This window comes from Argiope bruennichi, chromosome 9 (assembly GCF_947563725.1).
Source record: "Argiope bruennichi chromosome 9, qqArgBrue1.1, whole genome shotgun sequence".
NCBI lineage: Eukaryota > Metazoa > Arthropoda > Arachnida > Araneae > Araneidae > Argiope > Argiope bruennichi.
In genome coordinates, this window is record NC_079159.1 from 34184600 (window position 1) to 34208452 (window position 23853).

General features: G+C 30.2%; 1 protein-coding gene across 4 annotated transcripts in view; it reads right to left on the reverse strand.

Moving 5' to 3' along the window:
• LOC129983915 (intermembrane lipid transfer protein VPS13A-like) overlaps positions 1–23853 on the reverse strand; it is a 419638-nt gene that overhangs the window by 56503 nt on the left and 339282 nt on the right. For all 4 annotated transcript variants that reach the window (XM_056093621.1, XM_056093622.1, XM_056093619.1 and 1 more), the window contains exons 39-51: positions 21276–21378; positions 20812–20987; positions 16796–16924; positions 15058–15277; positions 14671–14943; positions 12630–12736; positions 11668–11912; positions 10414–10552; positions 8107–8184; positions 6886–6966; positions 5316–5536; positions 3090–3204; positions 1516–1650 (exon numbers count right to left, since the gene is read on the reverse strand). In XM_056093621.1, coding sequence (XP_055949596.1) covers positions 1516–1650; positions 3090–3204; positions 5316–5536; positions 6886–6966; positions 8107–8184; positions 10414–10552; positions 11668–11912; positions 12630–12736; positions 14671–14943; positions 15058–15277; positions 16796–16924; positions 20812–20987; positions 21276–21378 — 2022 coding nt within the window. The remainder of the gene's footprint in view (positions 1–1515; positions 1651–3089; positions 3205–5315; positions 5537–6885; positions 6967–8106; positions 8185–10413; positions 10553–11667; positions 11913–12629; positions 12737–14670; positions 14944–15057; positions 15278–16795; positions 16925–20811; positions 20988–21275; positions 21379–23853) is intronic.

The window sequence follows — 23853 nt, forward strand, 5'->3', positions numbered from 1 at the left end:
ATTATTGAATCTCATATCATTATTAAAAATTTTACCTTAACATGAATATCAATAGGTAGAAAAATAGAAATATTATTATTGAATCTCATATCATTATTAAAAATTTTACCTTAACATGAATATCAATAGGTAGAAATATAGAAATATTATTATTGAATCTCATATCATTATTAAAAATTTTACCTTAACATGAATATCAATAGGTAGAAAAATAGAAATATTATTATTGAATCTCATATCATTATTAAAAATTTTACCTTAACATGAATATCAATAGGTAGAAAAATAGAAATATTATTATTGAATCTCATATCATTATTAAAAATTTTACCTTAACATGAATATCAATAGGTAGAAATATAGAAATATTATTATTGAATCTCATATCATTATTAAAAATTTTACCTTAACATGAATATCAATAGGTAGAAAAATAGAAATATTATTATTGAATCTCATATCATTATTAAAAATTTTACCTTAACATGAATATCAATAGGTAGAAATATAGAAATATTATTATTGAATCTCATATCATTATTAAAAATTTTACCTTAACATGAATATCAATAGGTAGAAAAATAGAAATATTATTATTGAATCTCATATCATTATTAAAAATTTTACCTTAACATGAATATCAATAGGTAGAAATATAGAAATATTATTATTGAATCTCATATCATTATTAAAAATTTTACCTTAACATGAATATCAATAGGTAGAAAAATAGAAATATTATTATTGAATCTCATATCATTATTAAAAATTTTACCTTAACATGAATATCAATAGGTAGAAATATAGAAATATTATTATTGAATCTCATATCATTATTAAAAATTTTACCTTAACATGAATATCAATAGGTAGAAAAATAGAAATATTATTATTGAATCTCATATCATTATTAAAAATTTTACCTTAACATGAATATCAATAGGTAGAAATATAGAAATATTATTATTGAATCTCATATCATTATTAAAAATTTTACCTTAACATGAATATCAATAGGTAGAAATATAGAAATATTATTATTGAATCTCATATCATTATTAAAAATTTTACCTTAACATGAATATCAATAGGTAGAAATATAGAAATATTATTATTGAATCTCATATCATTATTAAAAATTTTACCTTAACATGAATATCAATAGGTAGAAAAATAGAAATATTATTATTGAATCTCATATCATTATTAAAAATTTTACCTTAACATGAATATCAATAGGTAGAAATATAGAAATATTATTATTGAATCTCATATCATTATTAAAAATTTTACCTTAACATGAATATCAATAGGTAGAAATATAGAAATATTATTATTGAATCTCATATCATTATTAAAAATTTTACCTTAACATGAATATCAATAGGTAGAAATATAGAAATATTATTATTGAATCTCATATCATTATTAAAAATTTTACCTTAACATGAATATCAATAGGTAGAAATATAGAAATATTATTATTGAATCTCATATCATTATTAAAAATTTTACCTTAACATGAATATCAATAGGTAAAGGCAATAAGTTATGGAAGACAAGTGGCGGATAAAGATGCAGTAAAAAGTTGGGTACGAGCTTTGTTCCGACGGATGGGGTTTTCAAATCTCTGTTCTCTTCACAAACTACCTGTAGAATCAGAAAAATCACACACATTAAGGAATTTAAATATTCTATAAACACCAATATGCTAAAAATTTAGCTCCAAATTAACCTTTATTATTACATTTTGGGACTAAAAAGGCAAGAACAAAAGCGATGTGATTAATGCATAATAAGACCCGTGCCACCTATTGTTAGACTGTAACAATTGAAAATGAAATAATCGCGCATCCAATGTCTCTAAATTAAAAAAATACGCTGGTAATTAGCAAAGTTATTTTTATATGTATATTTTTACATGTATTATATTTTATACGTATGTTAGTAAAGTTATTTTAAATGTTTTATATGTAAAGTTATTTTTATATTTTTTTTTGTATTTTCATAATGAAATAAATTTCAAATATTTAAAAAAAAACTAGATTGCCTCACAGTGTACTATGATTTAACAAGATTTATTACCCATTTTTAGAATAAAAAACTGTTTTTATTTATTCGAAAAAACGACTTGGAATAGCAAAGCAAAATATTGTATTTTTCCATAAAAAAAAATATGATGAAAGATTTTTAGAATTCAGGGTATTTAATATGCTTAAATAAAATACCACACAATTAGTCAATGGTAAGTGCATTTCATTTTCTTTCATTTTCAAAACATAGTTTTTGTACTATATCATCTATACTTATAATAAAGCTTAATGTGTGTGTGTGTGTGTGTGTTGGCGCTCTACAGGCCAAGTCATTTGACATACAGCTACCAAATTTGGTACATGTATACCTTAGAGGTCTGGAATGTGCATCTGGGGTCCCTTTTTTCGAATTTTTAATTAGAATTTTAATTATTAATTAAAAACTAACTTTCCCGCCAAAAAATCTTCCATTTTCCCCACCGCCAAATGAGTAAGACTTCAGCTTTTTTTTCTCAGAGCAGTAATGAGGCTCGGGTTAACATTTTTCGGCGGATTATTTCAAACGATTCTGCTTATTTTCTTAATGTTTGATGCATTTAAAATTAAACATTGTTAATTAATCCATGTTTCAGATTCATTCTGAAGTATTTTTGAATTAAAATAATACAAAATAAAGGAAATTAAAAATGTCTAATCTGCATAGCGTTACCCCAACTGGCGTAGAAAAATTCAAGCATTTGCGTTACCTTACTCCGGTTCAACCTATTATTTAATTATTATAATTTAAACGAACATTGAGATTGGCGAATCGGCTGGTCGCCAAAGGCGGCTAGTAAACAATAAATTTTATTCATAACTCTATGAAAATTATAAATATGCCAATTGTTATGGTACAATTTTACATTTGATTTTCTAAATTTTTAAATATTGAAATATCAGTTATATACAATGGTTTAATTATTATTTATTTTTACATGTGTACGTTTTCAAGTCAAAACAGCCTTTTAACAATTGTATGCAATATACACACGGAAAACATCAAAGAAATTCACTTGCCTTTGCGCAAGTCAGGTTTTCTGTATCATTTTCAGCGAAACATTCCAAGAATGTGCTGCTCTTTTGAGGCACGGTCATATCTTTCCACCAAATTCCTTCAGTACTCAATCCATATCTGCGAAAATTAGAATAAAACGAGAAAACAAATTAAAAGATAGGATCGTAAAAACATCGTAGGGACAAAACATCGTATCATGTTAATGATCCAGGCTTGATTTGTCTGTCTTTATTTTATTATAAATGTTTGCTTTTAATTTTACGGCTGCGATAAAATGCGTACAAAAAAATTATACTATCTAAACTCGAATAAATCCAGTAACTAAAAAAATTGAAGAATATTATAAATAACAAGCATTTAAAATGTTTTTAAAATATAATGAAATTTTTTTCTAAAATATGCAAAAAAAAAAAAAAAATATATCATTTTTTTTTTTTTTTTTTAGATTTTTGAAATAATGTAAAAATACTTTTTTTAAATAATATGTTTCGATGTTAATGAGGGGGAAAAACATTTTGAGCATTTTTAATTAAATCTTTCTACAGCTCTCCTTTGTGAACTTCTGATTCCCTAGAAGTAAGTGCTAAATTTTATACTTCTAGATAGGCTATTTTGATCTTGTGAATAAGCTTGTTTTGTTATTAAATTCATTTAGAAAAAGCATTTATTAAATTATGTCTTTAATATTTCTATCGATAGCAATTATTGTTAGAGGTAATACTATGAAGAGCCTTTTCTGGAAAGACATTAGAAACGCGACATAGAATTGATATATAAGACGAAATTTAGGAGAAATGTCATCGTTGCTGTGTTGCTAAAATGTTTCTTTTTGTCTCCATATATAATTCTGCTGGTTCCTCTGTATTCTTCTTCGTGCTGTTTATGTTTAGTTTAATTTTGTTTAGTTATGTTAACGTCCTGTTGTAAAGCAACACTAGAGCTATTTTTGGGACGGACCTCGTAATTTTGAACCGTGGTCAGATGACGAGGAAGACACCTGATTCGTGATGTGTATGAAAAAATCATCTATATGTTGAAATAAAAGGTTATGTTTTGTAAACAAACAAGTTCTATCAGAGAGCACAGTTAATATTATCAGTTTTATGTAAATTATGCAATTATATACTTCCTCAATGATGACCGGTATTTGAATATCAAACCTACGGGAAAGGCATACGGACAGGTACAGTTCATTCCAACAATTATCAAAGTATTTGCTTTATCATTGTGATCCTGACTCCAGATCAGAAGGCTGCGTGTTCAAATCACGTCCGGGTCACCAATGTGGCGATTTGATATGAACGAGGATAGAACCTGGAACCTTGTGGTTCGCAGTCCAGTAACTTGACCACGATACAAAAGCAATTGCTCGGATAGCGTAGTTGTTAACTGGCTTATAAGCTATTCACTACATCATCATACGCTAGTAAAGATTTGCTCCAATTATATAATATCGTTTTTGCGAAATGTATTTTAAATGTATTATTTGTGTTGGTGTGTTCAGTTACATGTATTGAAAATTTCTTAAAAGATTTAAAATAGTTCTTATTAATAATGTGCTTAGATATGACATTAAGCTTGACTAGGGCCTACGCTATTTGACATTTGAAGCCGCTTTTTAAGTTGTTTAAGTACAACATTTAGTATTTATGATACATGCTCATTCTGGGATAGTTTTTTGGACCCAAACAAAGATGTGAGATTGTTGCGGCTTAATCTTTATCTTGCGTAGCTTATATGTAAACGTGACATTGATTATGCCAAAAATGGCGATGTATCAGTGGAAAAATTTCCATAATAGCGCTTAAGGCACAATCCATATGGAAGAGCAATATAGCAATTTCGGTTTATCAAAGTGGAGGTCATTTCAGTGTGCCTCAAATAACAAGAAACGTAGAAAAATCAAATTACTTTTTAGCAGTCATAGATTCAGACATATTCAGAGCAGAATCAAATTTAATTCTCCTCAACCGGAAAATATTAGGTATGTAGCTTTGATGAAGCGATCGATTAAGGAATTTTTGGATTTACAATTTCTTCAAATTTTGCACAACATGTAGAATTCAAAGTTTCTCATGTATTTTATCTTAGTAAAATAAATTCATCAATTTTATAAATGTTTCATCAAGGAGTTCAAGACAAATAAGTCTGGATATTGCAATCTGGATGTGCCTGCCACTTTCACTACAACATTCAACTAGTTTTTATATCTATTGCAAAGCACTTACTCTTTGCAATCTCCCTCTGTAGGCAATGGCCGAATATACAATTTGCAATGATAAGCAACAAGGAGTGGTAAATCGTAGGTATCACCAGATTGCAATGTAGTAAGGCGTACAAATTTGTCTTGGAATGGATTCTTGGAATAATCCTCCGGGTTTGCTCCTGCTGATTCCAGCGAAGCCTTTTCGCACAATACATGAACAGCACGTCCCAAATGATTTTGAATCTGAAATTGCAATACAAGAATGCCTTATCACAGTTGCAATCACATTATGTCCCAATAAATATGTCTAGAAGAGTTTTTAAAATTCCTTTTTATTGTTGCATTTAATTCTTTTCTCAATCTTTTATTTTAAATTTTCCCCCCTTTTTCAGTTCTTAATTTGTAATTCCTTATTAAAAGTTATAGAATTTTAAAATCATTTTTTTCTACTTTTCATTACCAGATGGCGTCACTGATCTTGATCAAAATCTTATTAAGTTAATCACATTAAATGATTATTATTTCAGAAAATGTTAGAATAATTTATGGTTTTCGACAATCAAACGGTACGGAATGTATAAATTTCAAAACTTCAAAACTTTAAAAAAAGAATTTTTTTTTTTTTTTTTTTTTTTACAAAAATCGATTTTTATCAAAATGAAACAAATGGATAAATAAAAATGTTTATAATGCATTGAGTAATGTACTGTTAAACAGTATATTAATACCGGCATGTGTTTGTATTCATAAATTAAATATTATATTTCTTTTTCCTTTACTAAATATATTCATGCAATTCACGGTCAAATAGCAATTTTTTAAACTGTTAAAAGTAGTCATCTAATTGGAAAAATACCTTAATAATAAAATTAATTATATTTCATATTGTTTGAATCAATAACAGCACTGCTAAAAAATTATGACGACTAAATTTTCATGTATTCATAATTTCCATACATTCCCATTGTCCTATTTGTCATATTTTGTAAATTCTAATTTTGCAGTAAAAATTTCAAAAATGAGAGCCGCGTTTGGTTTTAAAATTGTGTTATTTCAGTATTAGATTTCATTTATTCAGGAATTTTAAATACCAAAAGGTTAAAATTTCGAAAAAAAGCATTATTTAATAATTTTAGCAACTGACGTATACATTTCTTCGATTGCAATTAATCATAATTTAATAACCGATTTTTTTTATTCGTAATTTTATCTTGGTATTTGGGGGATTATATATTAGATATTTCTGAAATAAAATAATAATTTACTATAATTTATTTAAAAGTAATGAATAATGTCCATACACAAATATTGCATTTATAGATTCTTGAAATATTAAAAAAAAATGTTTTTTTAATAAAATGTTCACAGTTATTATTAAGTCTGCAATTACTAAGGCATCTCATTGTTCATTTTCTATGATTTTCTGAAATTACTTAAAAAGGATTTTACTACCCTTTTAATTTATTATATTGATAAATAACCTTAAGAAACTAGATGGAAAACTAAATCTAATAAGATTAAATATATAATATTAAATAAATTTTAAAAGTAAGAATTTATAAAATAATAATAAATTTGGAAATTTGACTCACTTTTAATGGAGATCTAACTGTGACCGTTCTTTTTCCATGATGTAATTCCGTATCCACAAGAACAAAGTATCTGGTTTTGTTCTGAAAAAAAAATAGTAATTTATTTTTCATTATTAATGCACTAACTTTAATAAATAGACTTAAAAATATCTAATTTTTGAAAAAATATTATTCAGAGAAGAAAAGTCTGCATTTTCCATAAATGAATATAATTTTTAAAACTGCTTAAAAAGTTATCCTTTTATTTTTAAAAACATATGTTTTATTTTTATTCATTAAATCAAATCATTACAACTTTAAACTATACATTATTTTTATTCTTTTAAGTTACAGAAATTTACATCTACAGACATAAGTTTTACTCTGTCAGTTCGGAGAGGTCCATCGTGTTCCCGTGAGATGTAAAAAGTTACATCTACAGATGTTTTTATATAAGATAAAAATGAATATTGTAAAAAGGATGAAAAAGTTCATGCATCTAGTTTCCTTTTTTATTAATAACAATAATATCAAGAAATTAATATTTCTGAGTCACAGTGCATCCAGTACATTACTATAAAGGGGTTAGATTGGCAATCAATCCTTAAATCAGTAAAAAAAATCAGGGAAAATCAAAGATTGGCAATCTTCCAATCTCTTCTTCTCCGTTTTTTTTTCTTCTTTGGTTCCGTTTCTTTAAACATTCTGTTTATAAATTTGAGTGAAAAAATTACATTTCCTAATGGTTGCATAGCATTAATATTTTCCATTATTCTTTTATTTTTGTAAATTAATTATTCAAAGTAAATACATTTATTTTCTAGACAAGAAGAAAAACATTTTATAGTGCATTTTCTGATCCTCACTCCTATGCTATAAAATAAAGGAAATAAACAGAATACTTAATAATACAAAATATTTTATATCTGAAACTGAGTGAAATAATATTATTATAGAAGAAAAAAAATTTTTATCTTCGTCATGATACTTTATTTTCCAGCTAATGAGCCACCACTATGCTCCTAGTTATTAGAAATTAAAAACCATCGTATTAAAAAAAAATCATTGCTCCCGTATCCTTTTCTCACGTTTGTATCCATATTAATGCGTATGAAGGATTTAATTACTACATTTTCAGTTATATTTTCTCATCGCAATTAATTATGCGCCTCATAAATCGAAAGGGGTTAACTACACACATGCGGGCAATTTATTTCAAGTTCATGGAACTCATTTATTTACCTTTACTGGCTGAAGAGCATACATAGTGGTTGCTGTTTTATGTGGGAGCAGACATGCTAGTTTATCGAAACTTTCCACCTACAATGAAAAAAAAAAGAGATGAATATATGAATAAAAAAATAAAGCTCTTGGAAGTAATAAAGAAAAAGCAACTGCAAATTTTCTCATATATTGTGTAATATTCGTACTTGTATATTATTAAACATATGTTATTCGCCAACAATAGTTACGAAAGATAAAGATTATTAGAGTGCCATATTTGGCGATTAATCGCTGAGATGTGTTTAACACAAAAGCGCCAAACAGTCAAAATGTACCTATTACGCCGATTTTCGATTAAAATCAAAATTTGATCCTGAATTACAATTGTAATCAAAAAATCATATAACAAATTCATTTATACAAGTCACAGAATTTTTGAGTCCTCGCACTTACAGTGCTTCTGAAAGTAAATAATGATAGTTTGTCAAACTTTTTTGATAGACATGGTTAAAAATTTGATGCATATCAACAACTTAGATGTCAAGTTTGTTTACCGAATTTTATACATCAAGTTCTCTCCCTTTTGCCATCGTGTTCACTTACACTCAGACAGCCAGTCAAACAAATTTCCTCTAAGTGGATTTCGTTGAAAATTTGATTTTTAAATAAAACTCTATTTTGGCTGTAACCTAGATTATATACCAAGTTTCACTCTTCTAGTTTCAAGTTTTCGTATTTACATACACCAAGTTACACCAATTACACCACGTTTCACTCTTCAGTTTCGAGTTTTCGTATTTACATACAGGTTTCATGCCAAAAATAAGTTTGCTGGACTCAGGTAGATTTGAAAAATGGCTATTCATCAAAATCTTAATTCTAATTTTTCTTCTTTTTTTTTTATTATTACTGTGCTTTGTGTTTATATACTACGTACACGAGAAAATAAAAATGAATTTTATATTTTTTCTTTTTCCTTTTTACAAAGAAATACTTTAAATTAAATTTTGATCCCAAATCGTTTGCTAAATTTTGTTACTGGGGCCTGAATACCGAGTGATAGGTTCCTTCACAATCCATTACTTGCGACAGTAGGGATGACTTTTGCAATTTTTTTTTTTTTAGTTTTCCTTTATGTGGAATATTACCGCTGACCAGACCTGTTAACCCTGAATGATTTTCAAGAATACAACCTACTCGCATATATTGGAATTTAATCAGACGTCAAGGTTGCTTTTATTTCCAGAAGGTGCAATATTTTACTTTGTCAAAACAGAATAGAAATATCATCACTATTGTTATCAAAAGAACTGCATAAAATTCTGTAACAAACTCAGCAGGGTGGTCTTCCAGAGAAATTTTCGCATACTTTCTACTAAATGCACATTTACATGGCTTGGCATTGGGAAACAACAATTACCAAAGAGACTATTAGAATGCGCTGGGATACTATTAATATGCAAGTACCAGAAAACCGTCTTTTTCCGACTAATCAAAATAAAAATTTGGCCAGAACGTAAAATGCAATTACAAAACTACATATGAAATTTCATGTATTGAAATCATTGCATTTTTAGAGTTATCTCATGTACAGTGTACATGCTTACGAAAATACGGACTGAGCCTTTGACAGATTTGTTTCATATCTATATTTTAAATGTTAAATCTAATAGTCGAATTTTACCCATCTACATTTCTTATTTTTGTTATTATCGTGCTAATTTGCATTCAGGCAGAAGGACAAACATGCTTTCTTAATGAATTCCGTTGAAAATTTGACACAAATTTGCACCTTTGATCCAACGAATTCCAATACATTTTCTTTATCAACTTCTAATATGATTAAATAAATAATTTTTATGAAAATCGATAGTTAAAAATACTTGTCAAAGTTCGTATTTTAAAAACATTTTTTTAAAAGAAGCGATAATTTTTCGAAAAAATAATAATTCATAATAAAAAAAGTTTAAGAAACTCAGTCTGAAATGAAGAGCAATGCTATAGAAATAATATCTTCTTTTCTTTTTAGGTTATCGTTAAAACCCTCTGTCTTTTTACTAGTCGAAGAAAGCAAATCTGAATTGATTTTCTGTGAAAAGTTGTCAGGAAACATGTTATAACATTGCAGAAAATAAATCTACAATTCTAAACTCATGCTAATACTTTTCTATCCTAAACCATTGCCGTGCACAATATTTCATCTTCTGGAAAAATAAATAAAAACTGAAACATTCAATGAGCTACAAAACAAACCAGAAAATAATAAGGAGTATTTTCATATAGGAAGTTTACATTCATAAGAACACAACAAATTTAAAAAATCACCTCAATTTGAAGTTTTTCCATGGTAGATTCTTCATACAGTTGTGCAATTGATTTTTCTTCATACAAGATGTCACTAGGTACAAACTTCTTCACAGCAGAACATGCTGTACTACTCATATGGAATCCATCATTGTCATCCCTGCAAAACAAGGGGGAAACCCTCTAAAAGTTTTAGGATTTTCATGAAATCATTAGGATAATCAACAGAGAATAAAATACTGTCTGTTTAATATTAGTATTTCGATTTTCGTATACTTATGAAATCATTGAACTAACACAATTATCAAGAACCACAAATTTTTAGGAAATAAAAACACTATATATATAATCTAGCTTTTATTTATTTAATACAAAGCTGGAATTTTCAAATTACAGTTCATTAAATACTAAACGAAATTATAGCTAATACTTTCCTTTAGTTCGGTGAATATGGTATTCATATCATAATTCTTTAACTATTATATATCATTTAAAAATTGCTATTGACCTATTTTTACTAATATTTATACTAAAACAATTTGCATTGTAGCGTAAGATATAAGCTTAAATTCCATATTCAGAATATTAAGAAATCAGAAGCAGCTTAAAAAGCCAGTTTTTTACAAGATGTCGTTCCTACAGTAGAAATGTAAATGAAGCAGGTTTGTAGCGAAACCATGTAGGAAAATTAAAGGCACTCATTAAGGCATTCACATTCATTAAATCATTCATATTCATTAATGACATTTATGAAGCCGTTGATTTATTTCTAGAAAATTTTCTTATGTTTCCAATTTAATTTTCAACAGCAACGAATACGGAACTAACATTCTTATTAGAAGCCGGATACTACTCCTTCGTCGATCATTCATGTCATACTGTCAAAAAGGTGTTTGACCGTCGATGCTGAACATGCACCATGCCCATATACATGGTGAGTTGTTGGTGACCTACAGCATTTCTGACCCGATGTCCAAATTAAAATACTGGCCACTATCAGACTGTCACAGCTCCTGGACTTTTGATGACTTGGAATATTTTTGACCCTATGTCCAAATTAAAATATTGACCACTAAGAGACTACCAGAGTTCCTGAATAATCTCCAACTCAGACTGATTATGTATTTTGTATACTTTTCTACATATGCCATAACTAGTATTTTACCTTTAAAGGTATCTTCTCTAGCAGAGGTAGCACCAAATAATTACAATTTAAAGTTTGATTTCATTGTTCATATATGTTATTACTAGCCAAAATTACATGAAAGATCTTACCCAGCCATTTCACAATCGGAATCAGCAGGACTGATGTCCACCAGCGGTGTCACCAGATCTGGATCAGCAAGACCTTTCTTGGGGGCTCGTCCTGTCACGTCTTCGACGACCTCGTACTCGCCTTTCTCGTTTTTCTTCAGAATCTTAAGTGCGACTTCGGATCCAAGAGAGTTTTTAAGTTGCAATTCCTTCTTTTCTTCAGGAGCTACTGATTTCATTAATCTCATATCTGGCATTGTGAATTCCTGAAAGGAAATTATATGGATTGATGAGAATTCTCCAGTGGTTAAAAAAAAAGGACATAAAAAAGTAAAGGACGTTTCAAAAAGTAAAGGACGTTCACAACGTCTCTTTGCAAAAATTGACTAAAAAAGCAGTTAATGAAATTTAAAAAAAGGTAGCTGATGAAATAACATATATCAAATATTTAAAAAAAAATTACATCAAAATTTTCAACTGAGCGCTTAAAAAGAGCAATTTTACAAACACTGAATTCAAATAGCAAATAGAGACAAATAGATTATTGCTATTGATATATTTGATATATTTTCATTATTGAGGATTCTGTAACAAAAATCTATATAGAACAAATATACGGGCCCGAAACAATAGATCATTAATGATATGCGACCTTTAATGACCTAGGAAATCCCCCTAGTTTCATGTGTTTCATGCAACAAATGATGCCTATAGGCAAGTTTATTAAACGAGTCAAGAAAGTTTTAATGTTTCCAACTATTTTTCTAGTATTCCATTATATATTTTCATTTAATTGCTTTCTCAAAGAAAATGACACGTGAAATTGAAATTTTGATATTAAATTTTATACAGAATTTTAAATATTGAATATATTTAAAATTCTGAATTTTGAATATTTTTAAATATTTGTTTTGAAATTTTTAAAAGATTTTAAAATTAAATATTTTCAGAATTTTTTGGATACCTTAAATTATTTAACTTACCGTCAGAACTTCTTGCACAGCAGATATTGCAGCTGGAGTTACATTCAAGTTGATAGTGTCCCTGCAATCTATGGTTAAATAAAGAGCTGTGTCTGCTAAAGCGTCAACTGTAATGATAAAAAAATGAAGATATTAATCAAAAATATTAAGTTGCTGTATGTATAAAAAATATGGAAATATTGGGATTTTGTTGAACAAAATTTAATAAATATTTAAATTGTTCTCATTTTTCTCTCTAAGGGATCAAAGGCAGTATAAAAGGCTTTTCCATCAAATATTCTCGTTATTTTCTAGGTTACGTACCTAAATAACGAATTCTATTTGATAAAACGTATTATTGTCTCCATTTTAATAACCTCACATTGGATCTGTGTCTTAAATATCTTTTCTGACAATTCAGCGAAAGTTTTTTATGCCCAAATAGAGCAGAATTACAATTGGTTTTTTATTGCCAGCATACTATTAAGATAATGCTAATAGATGTATATTTGTTGAGAAGTTATAGTGGTAGGGTCATTATTATCCAAATCGAAATTACCAAAACTGTGAGAAACCCCAATAGATATCGTTAAAATAATCTTTACAGGTTATAAAAAAATTTAAATTTTGTCATTCTTGTGAAATATAAATTGAAGATGCTTTAATATGGTCAAAAGGAGTACAGTACACACCTGAGAATCTGGTTCGCGACTATTCGGCTTCCGTACTATCCGGTCTAGTTTTCTTTATCGTAATTAATTGAGGAAGGTAAAGCATTATATTGGCAACATTGTCAAGGCATAGGAAGTAGGCGTCTGCTACGAGCGGTCCTCCTTCGTGTCGTGTGGGAAATGCAATTTGTGACAGGAAAAGAGAGTGTTCTGTCGTTGTCCATTGTTTCATCAGTGTGTAACGAACCTCAACTGTTGCGACAGTTTCTGATTATAACTGCAGAGTACGTACAGGATTCGTAAATTGTTCTTGAGGTATGCTTAATGTTTTTCTTAAATGTTTAAGTATACCACAGAGAAATGTATAGAATTCATGTGAAAATGTGAACAGTTTATATCTTTTAACGTACTTTTTGTTGGATAAATTCTTGCAGTGCAGTACACAGACATATATAAATTACCAGTACACACCCTTCTATTTTAACTCGACGCGTTATCGGCAACTGCTTCTATGTTTCTATGGCCCCGGGCGCGTTCACATTCTACGTGGCTTGAGATAAATGTAGGGCTTAGTACTCAATAAGAAGAGAGAAAATACATATTGTAAGAATGAGTTTTGTCGTAAAAATTTTGTCTTCTGGCATTGGAGGCCAAAGAAATGAATTCATAGAAGTCCGACTTATTCAGCTTTTTTTATATTATCCGGCCTGTCCTTCCACCAAATTTGGCCGGAAACTCGGTAATATATTGTGCTTAAGTTTTATATTAATATGGAATTTTTTTTAAAAGGTAATAAGTAATAATCAACCATAAAACTATCAGTATAATGGAAGTCAAGCCAAAGAAATCAATAAATGTTAGATTTTAAAACATGAACATTTTTAAAAATAAGACATGGTGAAAATACAATAAGTAGGTCTTTTTCGCTCTGCGGAAAATGGGAATAGATAAATCTAATATAATCAATGTAAAGTGGTCGAAATGTCATCATGTCTGATTAACAACTGCTAGTTGATTATGAATGCCTATCTTAGTACTTAAAGTATATTGACATCTTTTACTGTTCTATGTTTGTTAATTTATATATCAATGTGATGTTTATATTTCTTAAATATCGAAAACATTATTGCCTATGCAATAAATATTGAAAAATGTTACCTAAACAAAAGATATCGTAACTATAATATCATATTATTAATATAAACAAATTGAAAATATATTTGACAAAATATTTCTTCTGTTTTTAAAGAACAAATAAACCAAAACAGAAGAAATAATTTTTAAAATAAAATTAAGATTGGCTAAAGCATTCTACACTGCTTCACATATTCTTAATTTTCTTTTAAGAAATAACAATATTCAATAATAAATGAATCTCAATGCCTATCCACCTGATCTATGCTCATGGTGATGATGTTGATGAGGACTGGTATACACAGGGGCTGCATCATCGAAAACATCTTCGTTGTCTGCAGTTTCTGTTTCTCCAGAATCAGATCTCGCATCGATATCTGCTATACCTTCAGAATCTGATGGTGGTTCATCAGATGCGCCCTCTTCATCCTCTGAGAACAGGTGGTCAAATGTTGAAGCGATTTTTTCTAAGACGCCATCTTCATTTTCGCTATCGGAATCTCCAGGGTATGCTACGAAGCTCGCAGAATCTAAAACAAAAATATCATTTTTTTTTTTTGAATTTCTAAGGCAAATCTGGATTTGCAAATAATAATATAAACTCGCCAATTATTCTCTCTCTTAACTTGTAAAAGTTTACCTACCTCTTGATTTAGCAATGGACGAGAGCCTCTTTGTTCTAGCAGGAAGTTTGCGTCGAATGACGGTTGTAGTCATGACATCGTCATCGTCTGATTCATTACCTGATGATGATAGGGAAGAAGACACGGAAGGCGCGGCATCTGTCGTCATAAGACATTGAGCATTGGATTCCAGTTCATCGCTTCCATTGCAAACCATAGGATGAGCACGCCCTCTGAATACCTGAAGATAAGAAAAGTAGGATGAAAAAGTAATTTAATTAAAGTTAAGTAAAGTAAAAATAGTTTAAATAAATTAATTAAGTAATTTAATTAAGTAAATTAGAGTAAAATTAGTTTAAGTAAAGTAGCCATTAAAGTAGGACGAAAAAGTTTCGAAAAATGGTCGAAAGAAATCACTGTATCTTTGATTTATTTTCAATCAAGTATCTCAGATACATTATCAATAGAAAATCATATATCTACTTTCAAAATATTAATGCTTTTTCAGAATTATTAGATATGAATAATTAAGGATATTATATTATCATTGATTAATTATATTCGATTATTATAATATTTTTTATAATCTACAGCCAACTAAATAGAACTTCTAAATTGGTAGTACCGGGCCTATTGTTCATAGTCTATCCATTACTGCGAGTGTGAGTTCCGAATGACAGTACAATATTTTCATATATTTTTATTATAATTAGCAATCATCAGAATAATTGTAAATAAATTTTGATTTCATTTTAAATTATGATATCATTTATTCCTTTAGAAATCACTTATTTAGATTTACGTCATCTACTTAGAAACTTTAAAAAAAACCAGTTTAAATTCAATGAATTCGTAATTATTTTAAAAAATAAACTTTACTGCTTTTGAATTTTTGAATAATTTCTGTTTTGGGTACTAGTGAATAAAAAGTAGAAAATAATTATAATTATTTTAAACGTTGAAAGAATATGCAGTTATTAATGTATTAGAAAAGTAGAGCTTATTTTTTATAAGATATATGAAAGTCAAAACAAAAATCGTAAAAATGTGAATCTTTAAAACAATATTAGAAAGAGGTTAAATTCTCAAAGGTAATCATAAAAATTTCTATATATTTGCTAAAATTAAAAATACATCATACATATGATTGAAATTCCAGTTTAATTAAAATATTTGTAACAGTATCACGCAATTTTGTTTTTATGATATTTTATGTTTTTTTTTAAATTTTTTATATACTAATAAATGCATTTTAAATTATTTTATTTTTAAAATTTCAGCTGCATGCTGTCTCCTATCAAAAGCTCTAACTCATACTTTAAGATAAAACATACCCACTCACTTATTATTCTTAGTGTCTTCGAATCTACATATGATAAATTTAGAAACAATATTAAAGGGGCAATTTTGAAATGGTTTTAATTTTGCTTAGTTGCCAATCGTGTTTTCAAACGTTTACTAAGTTCTTTATTTAAAACGAATAAGAATTTTTTATATAATTATTTATTAAAATTATTTTGATAAAAATCAGTTGCTGTTCAGTCAGTCAGTTAGTCAACATTATTTAAACTTTCTTGATTGTAAAGAATGTTTTATATTTAATACTTTCTCGCAAATTTTTAAGTGTCTTATGAATAAGTTTTAATTGCTTTATTTCAAAATTTGTTCTGCCCATCTTTTTTCGTAAACTGACTTTTTAGACTGATTTTTTCGTTTTGTTTTTTACTATATTTAAGACCTTGAAAAATAGAATTCTTACCTTGAACATCACTTCTAAGGGTCGATATTGCCCTTCCCGAATCAGCACATGTTCTAAAAGGGGCTCCCATGTAGATATTTTCTCATTATAATACATAATTTCAAGATGAGTCTCTCCACTAGCTTTCATCTATATATATAAAAAAAACATGTTATGCACATCTTTAAAAAAAATACTGTTTATAGATAATAATAAAAATGCTATCCAAAAAATGAAGAAAAATCTATTTTGAAAATAATAAATACATAACAGTAATAATAGTTGGATTCTAGCACACGATATAGTAATCAAATAAATATTCATCCAACTTTAAAACAAAATGTTTTTGCAACTAAAAAGCACTAAAGGTGGTTATATATTTGAAATGATTAATATCATTATGATTAGTGTAATCATAAAGAATTGCAAAAGAAGCACTAATTAAATGATGGTGCAATAGTGTGTACTAGAATAGTATCCTTGTTCCAATATTTAAAATGATAGCATGCATATAAGCAATCTATAATTTTAAAATAGTTTTTTCTGAAAAATTATCGAAACTAATTAACTTAATCATATTAACTAAATGATAAATAAAGCAGTGGATTTAACGCATAATTTTTTTCCATTATTAATTTTTTCAGTATTCGGCTGAGAAATCAATGAAAAATACAGGGTGATTATAGTTAAAGTTACGATTTGAAAAATTGATCATTTTAAAGCTACTGGTCAGAATGACTTGATATTTTAGCAGAACAATTGTGAGGCAATAGCATTTGTTTGGCAAAGGAAATAAATAGTTCCAAAATGTGCCGATAGATGGTGCTGTGAAGGGAAAGACCAAAAGTGGATTCGTTAAATACAGGGATATTGTTAGCCAAAAGGAAATAATAGAGTTCAAGGGTTTACTAAAAATTTATTAGCGATAGGACAAGAATACATCTTTATTGCGACAACAGTAAAAATGACAAGAAAAAAGAGCTTCATGAAAAAAACACCTTAATGATGGGTAGTTAAGCCATAAGTTGTTCTATATGCCTTCCGCCTTGTTCCGCTACTAATTGCAAGCGCAAAACGGCATGCTCCACAACAGATTGGAGTGTACCTGTACTGATACAACGGATGTAGTGTTTGATGCTTTTCTTCAAATCTCCTAGATTCTCAATCCGCCTGCTATAAAGAACATTCTTCAGGTACTCCCAAAGCCAGAAATAAAACGGATTTAAGTCGGGGAGATGTAGCAGCCACATTGTTGGAAAATGGCGGTTTATAATCCTATCATTTCCGAAATGAGCCCTCAGCAGCTGCTTCACAGGAGAGGCAATGTGCGGAGGAGAGCCATTTTGCATGAATATTGTGCGATCCACACACTGACGCTGCTGAAGTACTGGAAGGACATGGTTACGCAAAAGTACCTCATACCGCTTTCCAGTAACGGTGCAGGTAACAGAACCCGCAGGTGTGATCTCCTCGAAGAAAAACGGACCGATGATAAACGCTGCCGTTATTCCGCACCACGTAATGAGCTCTTCAGACTGAAGAGGTAATGGCTGTAGATGGCACGGATTCTCAGTCGCCCATATCCTGCAATTTTGCGTATTTACAGAACCGTGCAAATGGAAGTGGGGTTCGTCAGACCACAGAACGTTCCATGGCCATCCGTTGCCCACTTCCATCAGGGCAAAAAATCGTAGTGCAAAAGATTCACGTGCTTCCAGGTCATCAGGTAGCAACTGCTGCATATGAGTTATCTTGTACAGATAACAGCGCAAGATGTTCCGTAGGACTTTAAGCAGAGTGCTGATCGGCATATCCAGCATTCAGCTAACTCTCCGTGCACCGTTGATGCCAGCATCACTGTTAGTATGTTCTTGTAATGCTGTAGCCACATCTTCCACTGCCACTGCTAAAATTGGGTTCCTTCCTCTACCCCGTTTCATGTTAAATGAATCGATGTCTTCAAATTTAGAAATTATTTTTTACATACCATTTATGGTTACTGGACACAATTTTATGGATTTTAATGTCCGAAAGCTTCCTGATAGCTGTAAATGCACAGTCATCATTCTTATAAAAAACTTCAAGAACAGAGCGCGATCCTTCATAGTCAGAGTCATTATGAAGCACTCAGGCGAAGAGCTGGTGTTCTGCATTTTTATGGCAGCTATATCTGCGGAACGAATGTCACGTATAAGTAATTCTTATATCTTCAGACAATGTCGGCTCTGACAGCGCCATCTATCGTCACATTTCGGAACTTTTTTTTTTCCTTCTCCAAACAAAATTATGTTGCTCATGATTGTTCTACTAAAATATCAAGTCATTATGACCAGTACTTTTAAAATTATAGATTTTTGAAATAGTAACTTTAATTATAATCACCCTGTATTTTCAATATTTTTTTAATTATGATCGACCTTCGAGGATCCAAGATATAGAAGGAAATTTTAAAGTGCGCATAAATGAAAAGATCTTAGTTGTAAGAGCATTGTAACAAATCTCTGAAAGTTAATGTGCTAGCCGATAGATGAAAGGGTGATATTCATAGTTGCACGTTAACTATGAATATCACCCTCTGAATAGCACGTTAGGAACGTTAACAGCTTTGCATCAATATCATCATTTCTGAATAGTTGTCTGTTGCATGATGGATTCCTCCAGATCAGCACAAAGAGCAGCTATCCAACTTTTTTGCGCATAAGGGAAGCATGCTTCATAAATTTATCGCTGGATGAAACAGGTGTATGTAGAGCAGTGTCTTGCGTGGCGCGCCATATTCCGGTTATACCAGTGATTTTTGAGACAGGACATGTAAATTTCAAGTATTTGTTATGGCTTGGGCAGAAGTACATTCTAACATGAATGCCACGATTTTGACTGTAGAGGAACTCATACGCCAGAATTGTCGGGTCACCATACGTGAAACTGCTGTTGAACTATTGACAAGCAAAGAAATTATACATCCCATAATCTACAAAGTTTGTGTTTAGTGGGTGACCAAGCAAATGATTCCCACAGAAAGGGAGCATACTTCAAAAATTTATCGCTGGATGAAACAGGTGTATGTAGAGCAGTGTCTTGCGTGGCGCGCCATATTCCGGTTATACCAGTGATTTTTGAGACAGGACATGTAAATTTCAAGTATTTGTTATGGCTTGGGCAGAAGTACATTCTAACATGAATGCCACGATTTTGACTGTAGAGGAACTCATACGCCAGAATTGTCGGGTCACCATACGTGAAACTGCTGTTGAACTATTGACAAGCAAAGAAATTATACATCCCATAATCTACAAAGTTTGTGTTTAGTGGGTGACCAAGCAAATGATTCCCACAGAAAGGGAGCATACTTCAAAAATTTATCGCTGGATGAAACAGGTGTATGTAGAGCAGTGTCTTGCGCAGCGCGCCATATTATGGTTATGCCAGTGATTTTTGAGACTAGACGTATAAATTTCAAGGATTTGTTATGGCCTGGGAAGAAGTACATTGTAACAAGAATGCCACGATTTTGACTGTAGAGGAACTTATACGCCAGAATTGTCGGGTCACCATACGTGAAACTGCTGTTGAACGTCGGGTCACCATACTTAACTGCTGTTGTTGTTGTAATGTATAAATTCTTTGTATATAAAGCAAAGTAATTATACATAACATAATCTATAAAGTTTGTGTTTAGTGGGTGACCAAGAAAATGATTCCGTCAGCAACCCAAGAGTTTCTACATTGCAATTAAACATTACCTTAATAAATGCTTGGACAAGAGTTCAATGTCAATGATGATTATTTATTCTTGTACAATTTCATAGGTACTATAATTATAATATTGTGACTGAAATTTCTTTACATAAAACTGAGCTCTCCTTTTCATTTAGGTCACCTTATATATTAAATTTCACACTGCTCTGAAACTAACTTTATGATTGATTTTAAAAAGACAGTAAAAGTCAAATTAAATCCTTCTCCTTTTCTAATTGTTTCTACATTGAATGAATGTCAGCTAATATAGTGAGATTAAAAAAAATGCTTCAAATTACCTGAGTAGACCAGTCTTTTATTTCAGCTTCGAAAGACCCTTTAGCATATAAAACAGGAATGTTGCGAACAACGCCACTGATTTCGCACCACACTAGGACTTCTGGAATGCTGAAGTTGAGAGTTTCCGAATATTTTGGAATTATGAATTGTCCTCGAGTATATCCACAGGTACACTCTGAAAAGCATTTGGGTCAAATTATGGCATTTTCCATCATATATTGCATTATATTCAAAATTTGATTATAAACTTTCTATATTTGATTTGGTTCGTGCTTCATTTTTAAAGCCAGCCAGTGGCGATAATTTTCAAACAAGTTAGATGATAAGCAAAGCGCATAAGATAAAGAGTATGCAATATATAAAATACTTACTATTTTTTATGATATTACGATTGATTAATTAAAAGAAATTTAAGTTTATTCAATCTAAGTATAGTGTTTTAAATTGTATTGCGATTGCTTACCAGGTTCTGACCATTTTTGCTTATAAATAGAGACAGGTGACCACAGATCTTGTATCTGTCGTTGCTCCTTATCCAGTCGATAATTTCTTTTATCTTCTTCTTCCTAAAAGTAAAAAAATTACAAAATAACAAATATTAAGATAGTTACAAAAAACAGAATTTAAGAATACGCAAAGCAGATAGAAACAAATAATTTTTACCCTCTCAAATACGATGTATATAGAAAATAAGTAATTTTCGGTTACCGGAAGCAGGCAAAATGTCGCCAAATAATTTAGATCTCCGCCAACTTGCATACAAACCTTACGCTACAAATTTTTTGACGACGTTCATTTTGGACACAGGTCTCAATTATTTAGAGTCTTTTTGCTTGCTCCTAAAAAACCGAAAATTGCAATTATCATAAAATATGAACTGTTGTTTTTGTTACTTATGGCACTTGCCACGGACAAGTCCACTGTTACGAAGACAGCGATTTAAACCGCAGGGGGAGCATCTCTTGTTTTTATAGTAGCGCCACCTAGGGCCAACGACTTTGCTACTCACGCATCACTCATTCGCTATCACAACCCCTTTTTACAGGAGGGCACATTCACACATTTCACAGATAGAACAACGGAAGAACAACCATGCCCAAGCCGGAACTCGAACCCGGGACGCCCAGATCATGGGGAAGACGCACTACCCCTATCCCAGGACGCCGGCTAAAATATGAATTTGAGAATTTGACTAACTTTCTTGTCTACATGCCTATTCACAAAATTATTTTCATGCCTAAAACCTTTGAATTATAAATATTATTATGATCAAAAATTATCTGAAATACTTTAAAATAAAGTCAACAAATTATGAATCAATATTTATAACGTATCCACAAAATTACTGTTCCTTGCAATGCCTTTATAATAATAGGGGATATATACTTAAATTATATCACATTTTCAGTTCAAATGTTATCTAAAGAGGTCTTCACTGCCACTGCATAATACTACGCCACGCCAGTAGTGTGGTGTCACTACACTCTGATTTAGTTTTAAGTCCATCCATTTAGGTCTGCGGAAATTCCACACTGGTTTAGCACCATCCCTTCTCCTTTGAGTACCTTGCTAAAGTATGGTACAAGTCGTCACCTTTCTTCCACACACCTAAATCCTTCCTTGCATTTCTGCATTCAAAATAATCCAAATGGCGTGAAAGATATGGACTTAATATTGTGGATTGGAAATCCGAATTTCGGTCAATACATGCCAGTTTTGGGTGACTTCAAAAATTGATTTAGAGTGCCTATTGCATGCCATAGGGTCACCATGATAGCACAGGTTTTATATCTTTAAATCATTTAAGGAAACTAATATTGCCACACTTCATCATCCACCACCTAGATATCTTACATTCAAGTAGGATAACCCTACTGCAGGATAATTTGATCACAATTTAAATACGAATGGAGTAAAATTGTAATTATAATGACTTAGTAATATAAATGTTGTATCAGCTTTCATATTGCATGAAAAAAACTACTTGGCAGAGTACGCACAACTAATAATACGAATAAAGAAAATCCTAACTTAAACTCAAACCTGTCATAATTTAATATAAGAATTTTAGAACACATTGTAAATCCAGATTTTAAAGAAAAAGTCAATGGAAATCCAAAATTGCCGTTATTTAATTGCCGTTAGGTTTCTGACGGATTGGAATGAGTGAGGATAGAACCTGGGACCTTGTGGTTCGCAGCCCAGTAAGATGACCACGATACAAATGCAATTGCTCGGGTAGCGTAGCTGTTAACTGGTTTATAAGCTTTCACTACAGGATTTTTAACTTGGCATAAATTTATGTCATAAATTAGCTGGAGTGGTTTCTCGAAACTTTCTCGCATACTCTCTAATAAAGATGTTATCCCAGAGAGAGTCTTTTATGGTATTAGCTTGCATTAGTTAAGAAATATTAGCCTTTGGCTTGAATTTGATATTTTTACTAAATCTATCATTTCATCCTTGGCGAGTTATTTGGTGAATTAGGCCCTTAATAACAAAAATTGAATCTGTATTTTAGATGCGTTTTTCCCAATCGATTGAAACAAAAATTTGTTAAAAACTATACTTTTAGTCACAGAATCCCATACCAAATTTAATATACTTAATTTAATGGGTTTTTGAGATCGCATTTATGTGTTTCTGAAAGTACAGAATGAAAGACGGTCAACCCCCTCAAATTTTGTGATAGATTCGTTGAGGGGTTTGATAGATAGTTGATAGATGTTAAATATGTGGGTCGAATTTTGTCCATCTAGCTCTGTTCGCTTTATAGTTATCATGTTAACTTATATTCGCTCTCTTCGCTTTATAGTTATCATGTTAACTTATATTCGCTCTCTTCGCTTTATAGTTATCATGTTAACTTATATTCGCTCTCTTCGCTTTATAGTTATCATGTTAACTTATATTCGCTCTCTGCGCTTTATAGTTATCATGTTAACTTACATTCGCACAGTTGAACAGGCAACTTCCTCTGAGCAGAGTTTGCTTCAAATTTGAAATAAATCTATAAATTTTGTGTAAAGACCATATACCAA